We start from the raw sequence: 16,948 nt of genomic DNA on the forward strand, positions 1-16,948 counted from the left end.
AGTAATAATAGCCCAGTGCCTTCCTGGAGAAGGCACATCCACGTTCTGCCTTCTTTTACACATCAAATGACCGATAAATATTTAATAAGCATCCTTTATGAGCGAAGTTCTGGGAGAAGTAAAAATGAGAAATAAGAAATGGGAGTTCACCATCAGCTGGTAGACAGAATTCAGTGATCTTTCAGGTGACTTAGTTTTAAGACCTAGTTATGACTCATGTATAACTAACGAAACACGCTGGCATTTTTGATATATTCCCTATGCCCCACCCCCTGTCAATACCAAAGTGTTTCGACAAGTACGAAGACATGAAAAAAGGCATTGTTTGACCATGAGATCACCGCTGTGAAGTGTGAGATGGGAAGTTAGAGCACTCAGAGAAGAGTCACATCAGAGGCTTGTAATACCATGAATTTTGTTATATCTGGGGGTCGAATTATGACCACAGGGGAAGAGGTCTCTCTCACCATCGTTAAAACAAAGAAAACTTAAAAGATGCTCTCTTTAGATATCTTTAATTACTCATCTACACAAATGACCTTAAATCAAGCACAGGCAAAAGATAAATTGCAATAACATCTACACGTATTTAAAAAATCATACAAAGTTCACTCACAGTGCACAAGTAAAAACAATGTTAAGTACTTAAACAGAGCCATGACCGTTCAGAAGGTGAGCACGATTATGAGCACATTTCCACGCTGCTTAAGTACCTGAAATGACAGCTTATACCAGCTTAGAGAATTGAGATAAAAAGCATTACTTTGATCCCCTGGATTGGAAAACTAAAATACCGCATTTCTTTACACAGATAAATAAACCTAAAATAAATAAATATAAAATTATTAACCAGTTAAGGACTTTATTGTTTAAACCTACATTCTGAGTCTTACCATCAAGTATCACATTCCTAAATTGTACGTTTAGGAGACACTCCTCTCTGCCCTGTTCCCTACTCACTTTTCACTCTGTGCATTGGCATTTGGAGGACAAATTATTTGTGGGAGGGAGTCTGTTGGAGTAAACCCTGAAAGAGGGGGCTCAGAGGAGGAGAGAATCCAGTCAAGCTGCTGAAACAGGAAGACGGCTCTACAGGCCCGAAGGTTCGACCGTGAAGCCCCGAGAACCTGCTTCCCGCTGCGTACCGCCTCCACGGTTGGATTTTTAAATCGATACCCTGGCTCCGTGAATTTTAGACATAATTTATCTGCAGTTGCCCAGTTTTCCACAGAGTTTTGTTTATACTATTCTTTGTGAATCCTGACACGAGAAACAAATAATTTCTAGTGTAGTTAGAATTTAACTTCTGCACATTGAATTTCTGAAATGATTTAAATTTGAATCATTTGTAGTTTTTGAACTACAGACACAACGCAAGGATTTACTGTTGATAATCTGAATTTTATTATTTTCTTTTATTAACATGTTTTTAATTAAGTACTTGGCTTTCAAAAAAAAAAAAGAGGCATGCTTAAGGTGAGATCAGCAAAAACAGAAAATATCTATTATCCATGAGAGACGTCATATTACTGCTGAGGGTGGGAAAATGTCTGGACTCCTATATGGTATTTTAATAATATTCATTTTTACCATCTATTTATATATTTAAATCATAAATACTGATTTCAAAGAAATAAAGACACCCCACCCCCCCTTTCTTAAATTTACACAAAGGGATGTGGCGAAAAGTACTTACATAATACCAGCTTTTTGCTTGGGAGAAACCAAAGAACAGAGCTGAGGGCATTTTTTTTCCCACCTAGAGCTCACAGAAATAAATGTGGTCCTATTTCCTGTCTGACTCAGAAACAGACCCGCAGCTGTGGACTGGCTGTGTTTCACAGCTACCAGAGAATAGATGGCTGCGCAGTGTCTGCGTCGGGGAGAGGTGTCCCCACTGAACGGCACTGGTTAGGAGGAGTCAGCCAGGGAGGTCACCTCCTAATCCTGGCACAGAACACTGGGGCCCCCTCTTTGTCCCCTCACTATCCCCAAATCTGAAAGACACAGGAAGCACTCCTGACTATTCATCCACCAAATAACGATGGCTACTGCTCCTAGCTGCTGGAAGCTGGATCTGCTTTTCTTATTAAATAGCATAAAACAAATATTTACTAAACTCTCAATGTCTGAAATACTTTGTGACAGCCTTCAAACTTGCATATTAAGTGCCAGATCTTGAGAGACATCACAGTGAAGGATGTAGTGATGTTAAATTAAAAAAAAAAAAAAAGCCAAGTGGCAAGGGAACTATTACCAAAACATAATTCCTAGAAAACTGTAAACTATAAAATAAAAACTGTTACATAATGGGCACTTTGATTAGAATAATAAAAGCTTAATGAAATGGCAGCAAAAAGCAGAGCTAAATGAGTAAAACATTTTAAGTCAAAAATGGCATATTTGTTTGCTTTAAAATCCTTTAGCCAATAAAAATATTTATATGAAACATGAAAATGCTGTGAGGGTATTATTGTAATTGAACTGCAGTAAATTAAACTTTGTATTTTTCTTTAAATGTTCAGTTAACAGGGGATGGTGAACATTATCCTGATTGTTGAAATAATTTCTATTTCAAATACAGGCCTATGAAAGAAAGCCTTTTCCTGATGCCTCGTTGAAATGTTTGACAACAGTCAAAATGTAATTACTCAATTGATTATTCTTAATCTTCCCTATCCTGTGTCACAATCCAATCGATCTGTCAACAGGTAAAAACCACTGTTAACAAAAAGCCTAGTTTGACATCCAAAATGAATGAATTTCAAATAGATACAGAGCAGAAAAACATCAATGGAGTCAAACAGGTAAGCTGCTAGTGACTCAGCTTCTAAGGCAACTCGCTAAACTGTCAACAAGGGTTGAAATCTCTTTCGCTGAACGTACACGGAATTGTAATCCAAATCACTCCACCTGAGGGGTTCTTTTGTTAACTAGTTTTCTTTCATGTGAAGAATATAAACTGAATTATCATGGTCAGAGAGTTTCTGGATGGAGAACATTACAGACACGGACAGCAAGTTAGAGGGTTACCATCACTTTATATACAGCTGACAGCTTTCAGGAAACTGCTGTGAGTTTTATCTCAGAACACCTAGCATTCTTTTTCTGGAAGAGGAACTGGCATGGAGCGGCATCGGCTAACGAGTGAGTTGGATCAGCGCCACCACAAGTGAGACGACAAGCAGGAGAGCAGGTTTCTTCTCTTCAGGACTGAACCCAACGGTCAGACCACTTACATCATCCCAATCTGTCACTTCAGTACAATAAAAATCGGATGTTAACACCATTTCCCTGCTCTTCTGTTCAAAAGGCAGCTGGTGGGTAAAGTGCCTCTAACACACATAAATTATTTTTATCCCATGACTTTATTTTATGGTTAGAAAGGTGTGATAGCAGGAGGGGAAAAGGCAGGACAAAAGACTTTGTAGTTTTCTTTCTTCAGAGATATATGCAGAGGTGATGATATTATGAGTACGAATCTGTGAAAATAAACACATTTGATAAATTTAGGTCTGGGGAGACATTACTGCATGATCATTAAAATGCTAAAGCTTAACTGCCTAAGTTTACAATTTGCTAGTTTTATTAAATTTAAAATATCACCTACCATAATCTAACATAATTTCATCAAAATGGCATATGAATCAAAAAATACTAAAATTCATTCTTTAGAGAAAAAAGTAAAAACACAGTATGTTAAAATGGATCTGTAGAAGGAATCTGCATATGACTGTGTTGGGTATAAACATTTTCAGCAAGTATCAGAATTCGCTACTTAAAACTATCAGGCGGAGGAATCTACATATCTTAAAATGATCATTGAGAAACTATTCTTTAAGATGCTCGGTAACTTTTATAAAATGATCAGAATGAAGCAAGGCTACCATTTTGCCAGATTTTCTCTTTAAAATGGATTTGCAAGGTACTTTAAAACAGATCATCTGTCTAATTCACAGATACTTGTAACAGTTCACAGAGGCAAACTCCCCACGGGGTGGGAAGGGCCCTAGAAGCTACAGACAAGCAGGGAACAAAGGTGGCAGGGATGGTTGTGCCCACAAAAGCCACCACTGCCTGGCTCTTCGGGTTGCCCTGGCGGCCACCTGGGGCAGACGCTCGAAGAGAAAAGGCTTGTTCCAGCAGCAACAGTAACTCTAGATGGCACACTGACGTTCTCGGGGAAGTGACGCTACCATGCCAAGCACTGGCTGGCTTTGGGCTTCCTCATTTCATTAAAAAGACAGAATTGCAGTGTATATTTTTAAAGGGGTTTCTGTAACATCATGACCCTCCCCCCAACAAAACAATTTATAAACAAAAAAATCAAGTGAACTTTTGTCATGAAGAGAATGTCCAAGTCAAGAAGATTGTCAAAATGTTTATCTCTAACATTAACTAATAATAATAATGATGATGATGAAGGTGGTATAACACTTTGTGATTTAAAAAAAAACTTCATACATGAAGTTGTGTAAAAGTTTTACAAACACAGACACTTAAAACAATGAATTATTTCTGGCTTGTGTTAAAGATGATTGATATTTAGTTTCTAGATACATTTTTGTATACATCTGTCCATCTGAGTTACAAAAACGACAAACAAAACACAGTTAAAAGCAGTAATCTAAAGCTTTCTAACTTCTTCCTCTCTCAGTCCTTGCTGGTGCACTGTCAGACAGAGTCCTGCTTCCTTTTCCAGCCTTTCTTAAATACACTGCCCCCACGGTACAGGAAAGTAGGTAGTTTGAGGTTTAAAGTCCTTTTCAGTGCGGCTAGGGAGAGAATCTTTTACAATTTTTACTCCTTCCAGTTCTGAAAGATACAGGCTGCCTACAGGATATACCTCACAGATAAAGTGATTAGTTAAATATTTTAAACAAATAATCATGTCTTCATCATAGCATTTTCCCTTTCTCAACTTTAACAAAAAAAAGACCTAATCACAATTCTTCAGCAGTAACTGACAACTGACTGCTACTACGCGGAGCCTCCCAAAACACAACACTCCATCGGGGACGCTCTGCCGGTGCCGGCCTGCAGAACTAGATACCGGAGTCCGCACTGCAAGTCCTGCCTGCAAGTCCCGCACCGGAGGAGCAGGCCTTTCCAAGGCTGTCTGAGTTCCTTTAAGTAGGAAAAAGGTTTATCTAAATGTTTTAAACTTAAGAGAATAAGATGAAGAACAATTAATAAAATTCTTAGGCCAAATAAAAAGTTCTGTAAGCTAACATACACATAATTACTGACTGAACAAACAAAGGGGAGTAAAATGAAGAATTCCATTTTTATATGCAGGAAATTTATGAGCTACCTATGTATTATAAAATATCTTAGTCTGTTCACCTTTGTTCTGTTCAAAATGAGTTGTAGAGAATATTTTTAGTTCTGTTCAAAGGTGAATGAGTTATTTAAAATAACATTATACACACATGAAATGTAGAGATTCGTACCATTAAAATTATTTTTAAGGAGCAAGTAGTACATGGGGAAGTAGAATGACAAATTTTTAACATATAAATTTTGTATTTAGTCAGTACCAATGTAGAAACAGGACTTTTACTCACTTATTACAATTTACTTCTCCTGATGAAGCGCTTCAATAAAAGCATCAAGTTTTTCTTGAATTTCTCTAACTTTCTCTGTGGAAATAAAAGGAGATAATAAATTAAAGACATTTATTTTTCAAAGGCATTACAAATCACAGAAGATAATTACTCAACAAGTGGTCTGGGACACTTTTAACTGTTTGGGAAAAGGGAAAAAGAATGACCTTGGCACCACACACCACCTTATATCCAAATGAAGGTCAAATGGATTGTAGTTGTAGGTGTTAACATCTTTTTCTTGGAAAAGGGAGGAAGGTGGGATTTATGACAGACCCTCCTGAGATTCTAATAAAAGTTATGGAATCCTACTCAGAAAAATGCACATATATACAATTATGTATAGAATTAGAAGGAGTTCTTAGATTCTCTAGAGTCCAGCCAAGGACTCAGTAAGCAATACCTGGAACAAAAGAAAATATAAAATTATGAAACTATTTTAAAAAATTAAAAGAGAATTCAGATATTTAACTGGCCTCAGGCTGAGACATGACTTTCTAGGTATAAAGTGATGGGAAGAGTTACAAAGGAAAGATCAACTAACATGACCACATTAAAATATACACCTTTATGTCAAAATGTTCTAAAATTTAAAGACAAAAGAAATTGTAGGAAATATTTGCAACAAACATGAAAAGGGCAATAACACTTTAAAATACATATAAAAATTACTTTTCTAGCTATGAATGAAGAAAGGAAGGTTTAGAAACGCCAGCACCAATAGACAGATTTACATTATTTTATTTGATTTTAGGTTTTCATGTTTATAGACTTCCAAAATAAAATCTGTAATGTCTCTCTGAAGTGTAAAGGTTTCCCTCACAAATGTAAACTATTCACAGTACATGTCAATCTCGCAGTATGAAAAATGGAAAAATGACAATTTACTCCACTTCATTGCTAACTTAATCATGCAACTCTTATTTTAAAACATAGGTTATAGTGAGCATAGTAACAAATATTTCTGTCCTTTTAACACGATTTAACCTGTTAGTGAGAATTAACAGAGTGAACGACTGGTTCAAAGCTAGCGATGTAAAGGAAAAATGCAAAGCATTTTACTTTATAGAAAAATCATAAGATATATTTTCAACATTTATATCTTTCACATTTAAAAATATTCTGTAACTAAAGATGTAAGTATTCCTTTTTACCCAAGAGATAGCACCTGGGACAAGCAGTTGTCCCAAATTACTCCTTTTATGGCTTCTTATTAGCATAACAGGAACTCAACAAAGCCTATCATGGTTGCATATAAAGAACACAATGTCTTGCCCCGGCTGGTGTGGCTCAGTGGACTGAGCACCAGCCTGCAAACCAAAGAGTCACTGGTTCAGTTCCTAGTCAGGATACATGCCTCGGTGGCAGGCCAGATCCCCAATGGGGGCGTGTGAGAGGCAACCACACATTGATGTTTCTCTCCCCCTTTCTCTCTCCTCCCCTCTGTCTAAAAATAAATAAATAAAATCTTTAAAAAAATAACACAGTATCTTTATATTGTTTTTCCAGTAATTTAACAGTTCTAATTCTTAGTATTTTGAAACTATCATACAATGTACAGAAAACCCCTATTGTTTTAATCAAGTTATTTAATGAGGAAATATGGGAAGTTTTCACAAAGGCAGCATTAACTCCTTATATAAAAGTTAAACTGGACAAATTAGAAAAAATAATCCCAACCTATCCCTTAAAAGTTTAGTCTGTATTTTTGGTTAGTCTGTACTATTTTTTTAACCAGCAGTCAAACCAATAAACATACTTCTTTTCTCAAAATAAGGCATTATTTTTATTTTTAAAATGAATTTATCTAGCTGCTTAGAAACAGCTGCACTGATTTTCTTCAATGAATATTAAAGAGTTCCACATAGTACAGTTCATCAGTTGAAGAATTTTTAGGAGGAGCAGGTAGAAGAAAAAAAGTTTTCTAAATTGTTTCACAGAATTCTGGAAATGTATGGGATCTTTAAAAAAATTACCTCGTTTAAACAGTACAGCCCATGGAAATCTAGGAAATGGAAATCTAGCCCATGGAAACAGGTAGGTGTTTAGAACCTCAGTAGCTCCACCAACTGAGCAGTCGGCTCCACGAACGGCCCCACTAAGGCAGTTCCTGTTCAGCGGCTTCACTCAATGTCCACTGAGAACTACTTCGACTTGGGAAAGCTGCACTGTATGAAGAGGAAATAGGTTCTCTCTGCGCCATGATCTGAATAAAACAGGGCAGCTGCAGGGCCAGCTCTGCCCACCCCTGTGCCCTGTCAATGACCTCCATCCGCAGGGGCAGGCTATCTGGGAGCTGGTGATACAGCAGCATCACTACTCACAGACTTTTCAGAGCAAGATCTGTTTGTGTTGAAAGAGGCCAAGAGCCACTGTGAATGCAGGTGTCTAAATCAAATGCAAATTCTTCTGGAGTTAGAGACAAGAGTGTTGTTTTTTTTAATGAATGGAAAAGGAATATTTAACTATTTTATGAAAAACATAGAATAAAAAATTTTCAATTTCCCATAAAAAGCTGTTTTTACAAATACTTTAACAATTGGAATATCAGGATACTATCGCCACACCCTGAAACCTCAAGAATGACACAAAGTTAGGTTGGGCCCTACAAGGTAATGGGGGGAAGGAAGGAGGAGAGGGCAAGATGGAAGTAAGTATTTTTAAAAATCCCTTGTGATAAGTATATCCTTTTCACACCAAATACAAAATTTCATTTCTTTGGTCAACCCTTCACGCACAAGGTACTTAATGGAGTGACACGGAAACACAGACGGTCTCCTGCCTTTGAGGAGAATCCCTTGCTTCCTCCCGCCCTCGGTCTAAGTCTGTGGCGTGTCGGGTGGTTTCAAACCCCACATCTCACGGGGTCCTCATCCAAGCCTGCAGGCACCAGTGACACGGATAAGGCCAGCAAGTCTGGAGAGCCAGCCCCGTCCACCCTGATTCCGAACGCACACCAGAGCTGCCGCCACACACACACTCCACGTGGTAACAAAACCTGCTATTATTTCTAGGGTATTTGTCGTGTGTTTTACCTTTTATGTGAAATAAGACATGTTTTGGTAAAAATTACGGAATCAAATGGCTCCCAAGCACCTCCCATACTGTTCCATGGCTAGGGATGACTAAACATACGTAACACGTTATCGTCCTCTGACAGATATTATTACCTCTTGAGCAGACTTGATTTATACACATTTGGAGAAATCCTGAGTATGAAATTGGACAAAAAAAAATTCGGCATCTTCAGTGTCTGCAATGATGTTTGAGTCAGTACACATGCTCAATAAATACTTGATAAATTATGAAGTTTCCCAAAATATAACATAAAAAATAAGGGCTGTAGGTTATCAAGAAGAAAAAAAAAACTTGACAGGTTTCCTGCATATTACACCAGTGACCAAGAGGGCAGAAGCTGGGGCCACAAGAGCTGGAGCAAGCCTGGGAACACGGGGCAAGGTACACAGGGACAGTGAAGATCGAGGCAAGCGGGTGGGTCACCTGAACCAACACAATCCTCAGGTCTCAAAACACAATGCCAGTGGAAAAAGAAACTTCAAATTAATTATTGTACCTTATTAAGAAGGTTAAAATAGGCTGACTATGCACACAGCTTTAGAAAGGAAACTGACTTTAGGCTTTATAAGGAAGCTATATATTATACCAAGCTACATATAATACGTGAATATGTGTGTGTGTGTGTGTGTGTATATATATATATATATATATATATATATATATAACAAATAATAAGCAGCATTACTTCCTGTATTTGAATTCATTCATTTTAAATTCTAATGTAAATTTTCAGCACTGTTTTATATACTAACTATGCCATCTGCTGCACAGAAATGAATCATCTATAAAAATCAAGGCTGAATGTTAGCAACTAAAGCTTTCTACTTTCTGAGCCTTCAGAACTAATGTCCCAGTTATTAGTGTTTTCAAATCCCCAAATCTTATTGTATTTAACTACTTCACCATTAGAAATTACTTTCCCACAGAAATATGTGTACAGATTACCATCACTAATTATAAAGGAAACTTCCTTTTCTGTTAAACACTTGCATTAAATATTTATAGCTAGAGAATTCTTATAAAATCTGTGACTGACTTGATAAATTAAACCAACTCAGGAAGGGATTAACACACTGCTATTTCTGTTCCGCTGGAACAGCCAATTCTACATGTAGTGAATACTGAGTCTACTTTCCATTGACCCAATGTTTACTTAAAAGATGAACTATTTCAAACATCGACTCTTTGTGCTTCTTGACTGTGTCATGAATATTCCCATAATCTCCAACTCAGAAACCGTCAGTCTCAGTGAAGCTCCTTCTTTTTTCCTGATCTTCAGATGACTTGACACACATTCGTGTTTTGGGTCTCTATCACCACGTGAAATGATACTGCTGCTCTCAAATTCCCTTTGAGTCTTTTGATACTTGCTCTAAAAGTCTCAAATATAGACTAATCTGTAATTAGGTTTTGAATACACTGTGAATACCAAAGGCCAAACCCAAGGGAAGGTTCACTTCAGTGGTTAATAACAGTTTAGAACAGGAACAAAGAATCACACACAAAACTTTACCACATGAACTGAAATCAACCCTTTACAACTTGTGATGTTTTTAAAGAAAGCACAAAGAAACAAGCTGCAAACTTACTGATGCAGTGTACGTTAAGCAAATCACACATCCAAATATCCTAATATGCCTTACCAGAACTACTTTATGACATGCTAAACACACACTTTGTACCAAGCTTGAGGACAGCTTTAGATGAAAAAGCTGCTCACTAAAGCACTGAGAATTAAAGGAACACTTCTTATTATGTCATATATGTTGTTCCTGAACAGGCTTGCTTTTTAAAATTAGACAATTATACTACAAATTTAAACTTCTTTAAAAGTTCAGTGCAACCAAAAAAGAAAAAAAAAAAAGGAAAAAAAGATGAATAGGAGACCAGATTCATGATTCTCAATACTCAAAATCTTCAATTTGGCACAAGGGAAAATGTGTACCTTTTACAGTTAATCAAAGGAAGAACCAAGAGAGACAGTCGAAGGGGTGTAACTAAATCTAATACTTATCTTCTGAATCTTGCCCCAGTAGTTTTTTCCCCATGGCTACCCATGATTATTTTTAAACAGACCCATTAATGCAGGCAGACAGATCACTGCCTCTTACAGAAGAAGGAGGCGTCATTCCCTGTGTCCGGGGAAGGTATGTGGGATGGGATGGTAATTTCAAGGCTGGGGCGGTGGTCCCAGACTCCTAAGGTCTGTGAAAGTGGTGACAGAGTTCTCTGGGTAATCTCCATCGTTTCAAAAGTTCCAATAAAAACCTTTGTTGGGGCTAAAATTACATCTACTCTCACAACAATCATTTGAGATATGGAGATATAAGTACAGCTATGTTTCTAATTAAAAAGAGTATATTATTGCAGACAAATCTTCTAAAACATGGACTTAACAGGCATATACAATAGTGAAAGAAGTGTGATGAAAAAAAAAGTTAAAAATCCCTGGTCTGACACTCCTAAATAATCAATGGGATAGTTATTTTATATGACTTTTATAAAGACAAAATATAATGCATTGAGAGGTATGCGATACTGTGCTCAGAAGAACTGTTTCTGGCGCCAGCTCTGCCTTTCACCTTAGGACGCAGATAAGTCACAGTCCCAGTTTATCTATAAAATGAAGGAATCTGTCCAGAAGAATCCAAAGCCCTTATTACTTAAAAACTCACGACTGACACGTACTATTCTCATTATGTTTTAATTGCATCTTTTAAAATTATTTTTTGTCTTCTGTTTATCACTCAGAATCTTTTTAAATTTCACATTAAGCTTCTGGTAAAAAAATGCAATCACAAATGACAGTATTATTCTCACGTGGCTATATAATTCATCTTAGAAAGGTCAGTTCTATGCTGCTTTTTCCATCAGTGTGGGACTGCATGTGAATCATTATAATGCTTAGAAAAAGTCTGTCTTTTAAAGTCACTCAGCTTAGCGCACAACCTGCTATGTAACTGATGCCTGTCAATATTCATTGTTCATTCACTGTTGAGTGACCTGATTTAACCAGTATTTAGTTCAAACATTAAAGACAATTATTTAAAAATCTGTTATTTTCAATCCCCAGAACAACAGCATTTAGGGAAGAAAGGGGCCATAAGAAAGTCTTTGAGGTAAATTATAACATGTTTGCTGAATAAAAAACAGCTCAAAGTGACCTGTGAATAAATTTAACAATTTCTTTTTGTGGGGGGGGCTGTTTTTACTCTAACCATTTCCACTTTTCTATCTAGCACCTGTTGGCTAATACAATCAAGATCTCTTTAAAGTATGTTGTTGATATTTTGAAGCCAACTCTCCAAAAGATTTCAGTATGGATGAACAGAGAGTAGCTTCATACTCAGGTCTTTGTATTGGTTAGGCTCTTCAACTTTCATAAGTAGATGGCAACCCTAATTCCATTTCAGCTAACTATTAATCCTTATGGATCTGCCCTTACCTAATTAGGAGTAGCACCATTCCAGGTGTGTGTCAATGTCAATGAGTGTAAATCCTTGAACCTGCCGCTACCTGAGACTTAATGAAAGGCTTAGCTGTATGAAACAGTATATACAGATGATTGGATGGAGGAATGTATAATCCATCTATTTCTCTAGCTACTATACATATTTCATCTTTGGATAAGCCAAAACAAATAGCTATGAATCTGGACCACATCTCTGATTTTGCTCAGAATAGCTTACGTTATTGGCCTACATTGAGAACATTAAGAGCCCCATGAAATTCGTCATATTTCATTATGTGTGTGAAATTCGTTGTATGCGGACATCTGATTCCCTCTATCAGGTATCTCAGTGTTCTTTCATGAGAACTGATGGAATTTCTCTCAGTGGTGTTCTGGGAATGTCTAGGCATCACACAAGTAGCTGCTGTGTTGGTGTCTGACAGTGACCATAAATCATGAAATCAGCTTCACATTTTGCATCCACTACTAGGAAGCTCAGGGCTAAACCTGCACCTTACTTACAGCAAAGTATCTACAACCCTTGGGCATGTATTTTGAGAAGGTACCAATCTTACGCCAAATTTCACATTATTTCACTTGCCTCAATTTTATTTTCCCTTTCATTTAACTTTTCCATTAAAGTATTTTTACTTTTTGCACAACATAGGTCTTTGTAAGCTGACTCAAATTCTTTTTTTTGGCCAAGGCAAGGAATTAAAAATAAACTATCATGCTAGTTTGTAGGAGACATACCACCAGGCAGCTGACTCATAACAATATATTCCAAAAGTGGTCTCTTTTACACCATTAAAGCTTTTTATGCCAGTAATTTAAGAATATTTGAGGGGCAATATTTGTCATATTTACACTACTATGAATATATCTGCATGGAAGAAAACAGAAAATAACTTCTGCTCAATTCTTGGAAAACTCAATGATTAACATCTATAAAGTGTTTACTTTCAGTAATGGAAGAAAAAAATCACAAATTTTATGGGATCCATGATTGTCTTTAAAGTGTAAAAGTTAAATTGATTCTATCTTAATATTATAAAAATTTACAGTGAATTATTTCATTCTGTACCCAGTACATAAAACACTCCATGTATTAGTCATATATTTATCAACTCAAATTATGGTGGAAAAAAATCTTTAACAGTTATTTTATATGCTAACTCATGAATAATACATTGCTCTATTTTCTCCAAAAAAGTATAAATAAATACCCTATCTCAAAATGAATATACTCTTTTTGTCCCTGTTGAACAGTCTAAATATCAATACAACTTTTAAAATATGATTTAGGTAATTAATTGGGATTTTGCCTACTAGCCAATAAAGTATTCAGTCCCAATCAATTAAGGTTTAAAAATAATCCATCATCTTTTCTTTTTCTATTTCCTCTTCTTCTAAAGTATATTTTATCCTGAATTTTGTTAGGAAAAAAGTTGAAACATTTAAAAAAAAAGGAAAACCACCCAGGCAGCCCTTAAAGAGACAGGACATCATTTATCACTTGCAAAGACAGATTTATAAGAAGAGGGCCCCTTCTGTTCCTTTAAGACTGCAAAACAGATGGGAAGTGAATGGACAGTCAATGGGACAAGAAAACACATGCTGCTGTATGTATGTTCCCAGCATAAGAAAGAGGTCAAGATTGTAACTGCATGACTGGGTCCTGGAAAGGGTCTTTCTTCAAGCTGTTACAAAGACAAGCGCTGTTCCTCATCCTGCTGTCAAACTGTTATAAATATTGGTTTGTCAAAGACCTTCAGTGCTGAAGCTTTAAAAAGGAGGGGTAACATGAATGAATCATGAGAATGATTCTTAAACAGTCAGCTTATTAATGTAATTTTAAAAGCAAAAGAAAGTAATACAAAAATAGAATGTAATTCTTAGTTATGAACTAAACTAAAGGTTTATGAAAAAATGGAATTAAAAAATTATAGGTTTTAATAAAGTTGAGATGAAAAGCAAAAATGAAATAGAATACCTTTTAAATAACATGCTGCCTTAAGACAAAGCATTACTAAACTTAAAGGAGAGCTAACAGGCATTCATGTTTCATAAGGCTGATTTCATAAAATTTCAGTTCTTACTTCTTACAACCCTGCAAAGAGGTATCGTTACTGATACTGGTTTCAGACGCCTTCACAATAAGGCTCAAAGAAATGAAAATAACTTCAGAATTAATTTCATGTATTCATTAATTTAGAATATCATCTTTAAATTTTAAGTCATAATTTCTTTTTTTTTTCCTATGAAAAAGGAAAAGCAAAAATTGACATAGCAATAAGAATACACAGACAGATTTATAAACCTGGGTTATCCTTTTTGAAGAAAAACTATTACATGTCTTTAGGAGACAAATTCACTGTCCTAGAAACTTACACACTGAAAATACTATAAAAAAAAGAAGCAAAATTATATGCAAACTTGGTTATCTACAGTCACCCACAAGAACAAACCTAACGATTAGAGATGAACAAATCCCAATACAAATCTAGAAAGATACCATCTCTAACACATGTTATTAGCTCCACCTTTGCCATAAATATTTAGGAAACTAGCTAAATAATTTCCCTCAATGAACATCCATTTCCCCATCTGAACAATGGGGATAATACCTTACAAGTCTCTTATGGCTTTATAAGGGTCAAACACAGCAAATACAACACATTTTGTAAAGTATAAAACTCTGTACAAATGTAAGGAATTTGGATTCCAAAGTACCAAATCATACAGTTATATGAGAATGGTTTCTATTCAGTGTTTTTTCTTGACTGTCAGCAATCTTAGAAAAAACAATTTAGGTAGAAATGAGAATAAAAGATTACAAAGTTAAGAATTGAGTGGATGATAAAAGTGGAGGCAGCAGGCAAACATTCGAAGGTTTTCCTGTTTAAAAGAGAATGAAGATCAAAAGTAGCTGGGTGTACGGACAAATCAGTTCAATGGTATTAAGATTGGAATGACTTGAACATTTTTGAAGAAAAAAGAGACATAACGGAAGCACAAGCACATACAGGAAGTGCCAGGGTCCTGAATACATGTGGAGATTAATTTTCAAAAGGGTGATTTTTCAGTACATTTTGCTACAATACAGCCCCTGGGATACCTGACCTGTTTAAAGTAATTGGCACTAGGTTTTATTTTTACTAATACTGCTTTCCGTCGCAGTGAATCTCTTTGAAACAAGTTTAGATGAAGAAAAAGAATAAAAAATTCAGTCTACTCTGATAGGAGAAACCAGAAATAGGAGCAATAACGATCAACTGAAGATTTGAGGTATAAGAGGAAGCCGACCTAAGATCTCTTCATGAAAATGTGTGACAGAAATTATGTCCCTAAGACCAAATTAAAAATTTGTTAGAATACCGTGTTATAGTGGTTATGTCTAGGTAGTGGCAATTGTTTAAACAATTTTGCCATTTGGTCTGGCTGCTGTGGCGCAGTGGATTGAGTGCTGCTGACCTGAGAACCAAAGGGTCAGCAGTTCAATTCCCAGTCAGGGCACATGCCTGGGTTGTGGGCCAGGTTCCCTGGTGTAGGGCATGTGAGAGGCAACCGAACATTGATGTTTCTCCCTCCCTTCCCCTTTGTCTAAAAATAACCAAATAAAATATTTAGTTTTTTTGCCATTTATATTCTCTAACTTTCCACAATGCATACATACTAGTTCTGTGATAACAGAAACAAAAACCACCTAAAATTTCTGGCAGTGTACCTGGTGAAGAGAGGTACAGTCTGTATGTATCACTCAGAGTCGAGAGTGACATCGATAACAGGAGAGACTAAAAAGACTTGAATTCCTTGGCCCAGAAAAAATTACCTAACTGAATTTCTTTCTATAACTCAAAATGATGAAACAGCTGCTCCAAGAGAAATAAAAATGGACTATTTTCATACACAGTAGATAATAATGATGCAGAGAAAATCTATTATCTTAAATGGGTGTAGAAACTTGAAAACCTCACTAGCTCAAGTCAGATTTCAGTTCATTCACACGACAGACCCACGACAGACAGTCACTGGGAGTGAGAAGGGATCAGCGAGTCCCTTTTCAGCACCACGACGAGCAACCACTATGTGGCCCCACGAAATGTCTCCTGGTGTCGCAATCACCAAGAGGTGATGTGAGAAAGTACTCTGTCACTTTTAAGGTTGATCCTATCATGAATTAGCTTATTTCTATGACTACAATAATTAATAATATGAAATTATGCTCATTTGGGAAAAGAAACTTTAGACATGTATAAAATAATAAGAAATTAAAACTCCTCTCTCCACCTACCTGGAGAACCCGACTTTGCAGAGGTCATCAGTTTGGCGTGCATCAATTTGTTCTTCAAGACTGAACTTTAAAAAAAATTTACTCATGTCTTGCTTAATTTTTTTAACATGCTGTTTCACAGGCCAATGAATTGTTTGTGATTAGATTGTTTTCAATGACTAGATTCAATTTTTTTCCATCTTAGAGATGGAGAAAATAAAGAAAATGATTAAAAATAAAACAAATCAAAGTTTCATCCTAAGTTCAAAGATGTTATTCATTCTGAACTCAGTCACTATGGATGTGACATTATTAGCAAGAGAAAAATCCCTAGTTCCTACCTTGAATTCTGTACACTGACTGGCCTTTTTATACATAAGAATATACACAGAAACACACAGCACAATAAAACATAAATAAAACCTACATTAAACGATAAAAGAAAAGTTCAATCCATAAATTATTGAGCAGACCCTTCTTATCTTTTTTCCTCACTTTTAATCAGTTAAAATGAGAGTTTAAGAAAAGGCATATGCTTGC

General features: G+C 36.1%; 1 protein-coding gene across 4 annotated transcripts in view; it reads right to left on the reverse strand.

Annotated features, from left to right (window-relative positions):
• Positions 1–499: 499 nt before the first annotated feature.
• OPA1 (OPA1 mitochondrial dynamin like GTPase) overlaps positions 500–16,948 on the reverse strand; it is a 95,015-nt gene continuing 78,566 nt past the window's right edge. For all 4 annotated transcript variants that reach the window (XM_053667206.1, XM_053667209.1, XM_053667207.1 and 1 more), the window contains 2 exons: positions 5,568–5,642; positions 500–3,482 (listed from right to left, as the gene is read on the reverse strand). In XM_053667206.1, coding sequence (XP_053523181.1) covers positions 5,578–5,642 — 65 coding nt within the window. In that variant the 3' untranslated portion in view covers positions 500–3,482; positions 5,568–5,577. The remainder of the gene's footprint in view (positions 3,483–5,567; positions 5,643–16,948) is intronic.

The sequence above is a fragment of the Artibeus jamaicensis genome, unplaced genomic scaffold, assembly GCF_021234435.1.
Source record: "Artibeus jamaicensis isolate MK-2021 breed Jamaican fruit bat unplaced genomic scaffold, CSHL_Jam_final contig_466, whole genome shotgun sequence".
In the NCBI taxonomy this organism is placed as follows: Eukaryota; Metazoa; Chordata; class Mammalia; order Chiroptera; family Phyllostomidae; genus Artibeus; species Artibeus jamaicensis.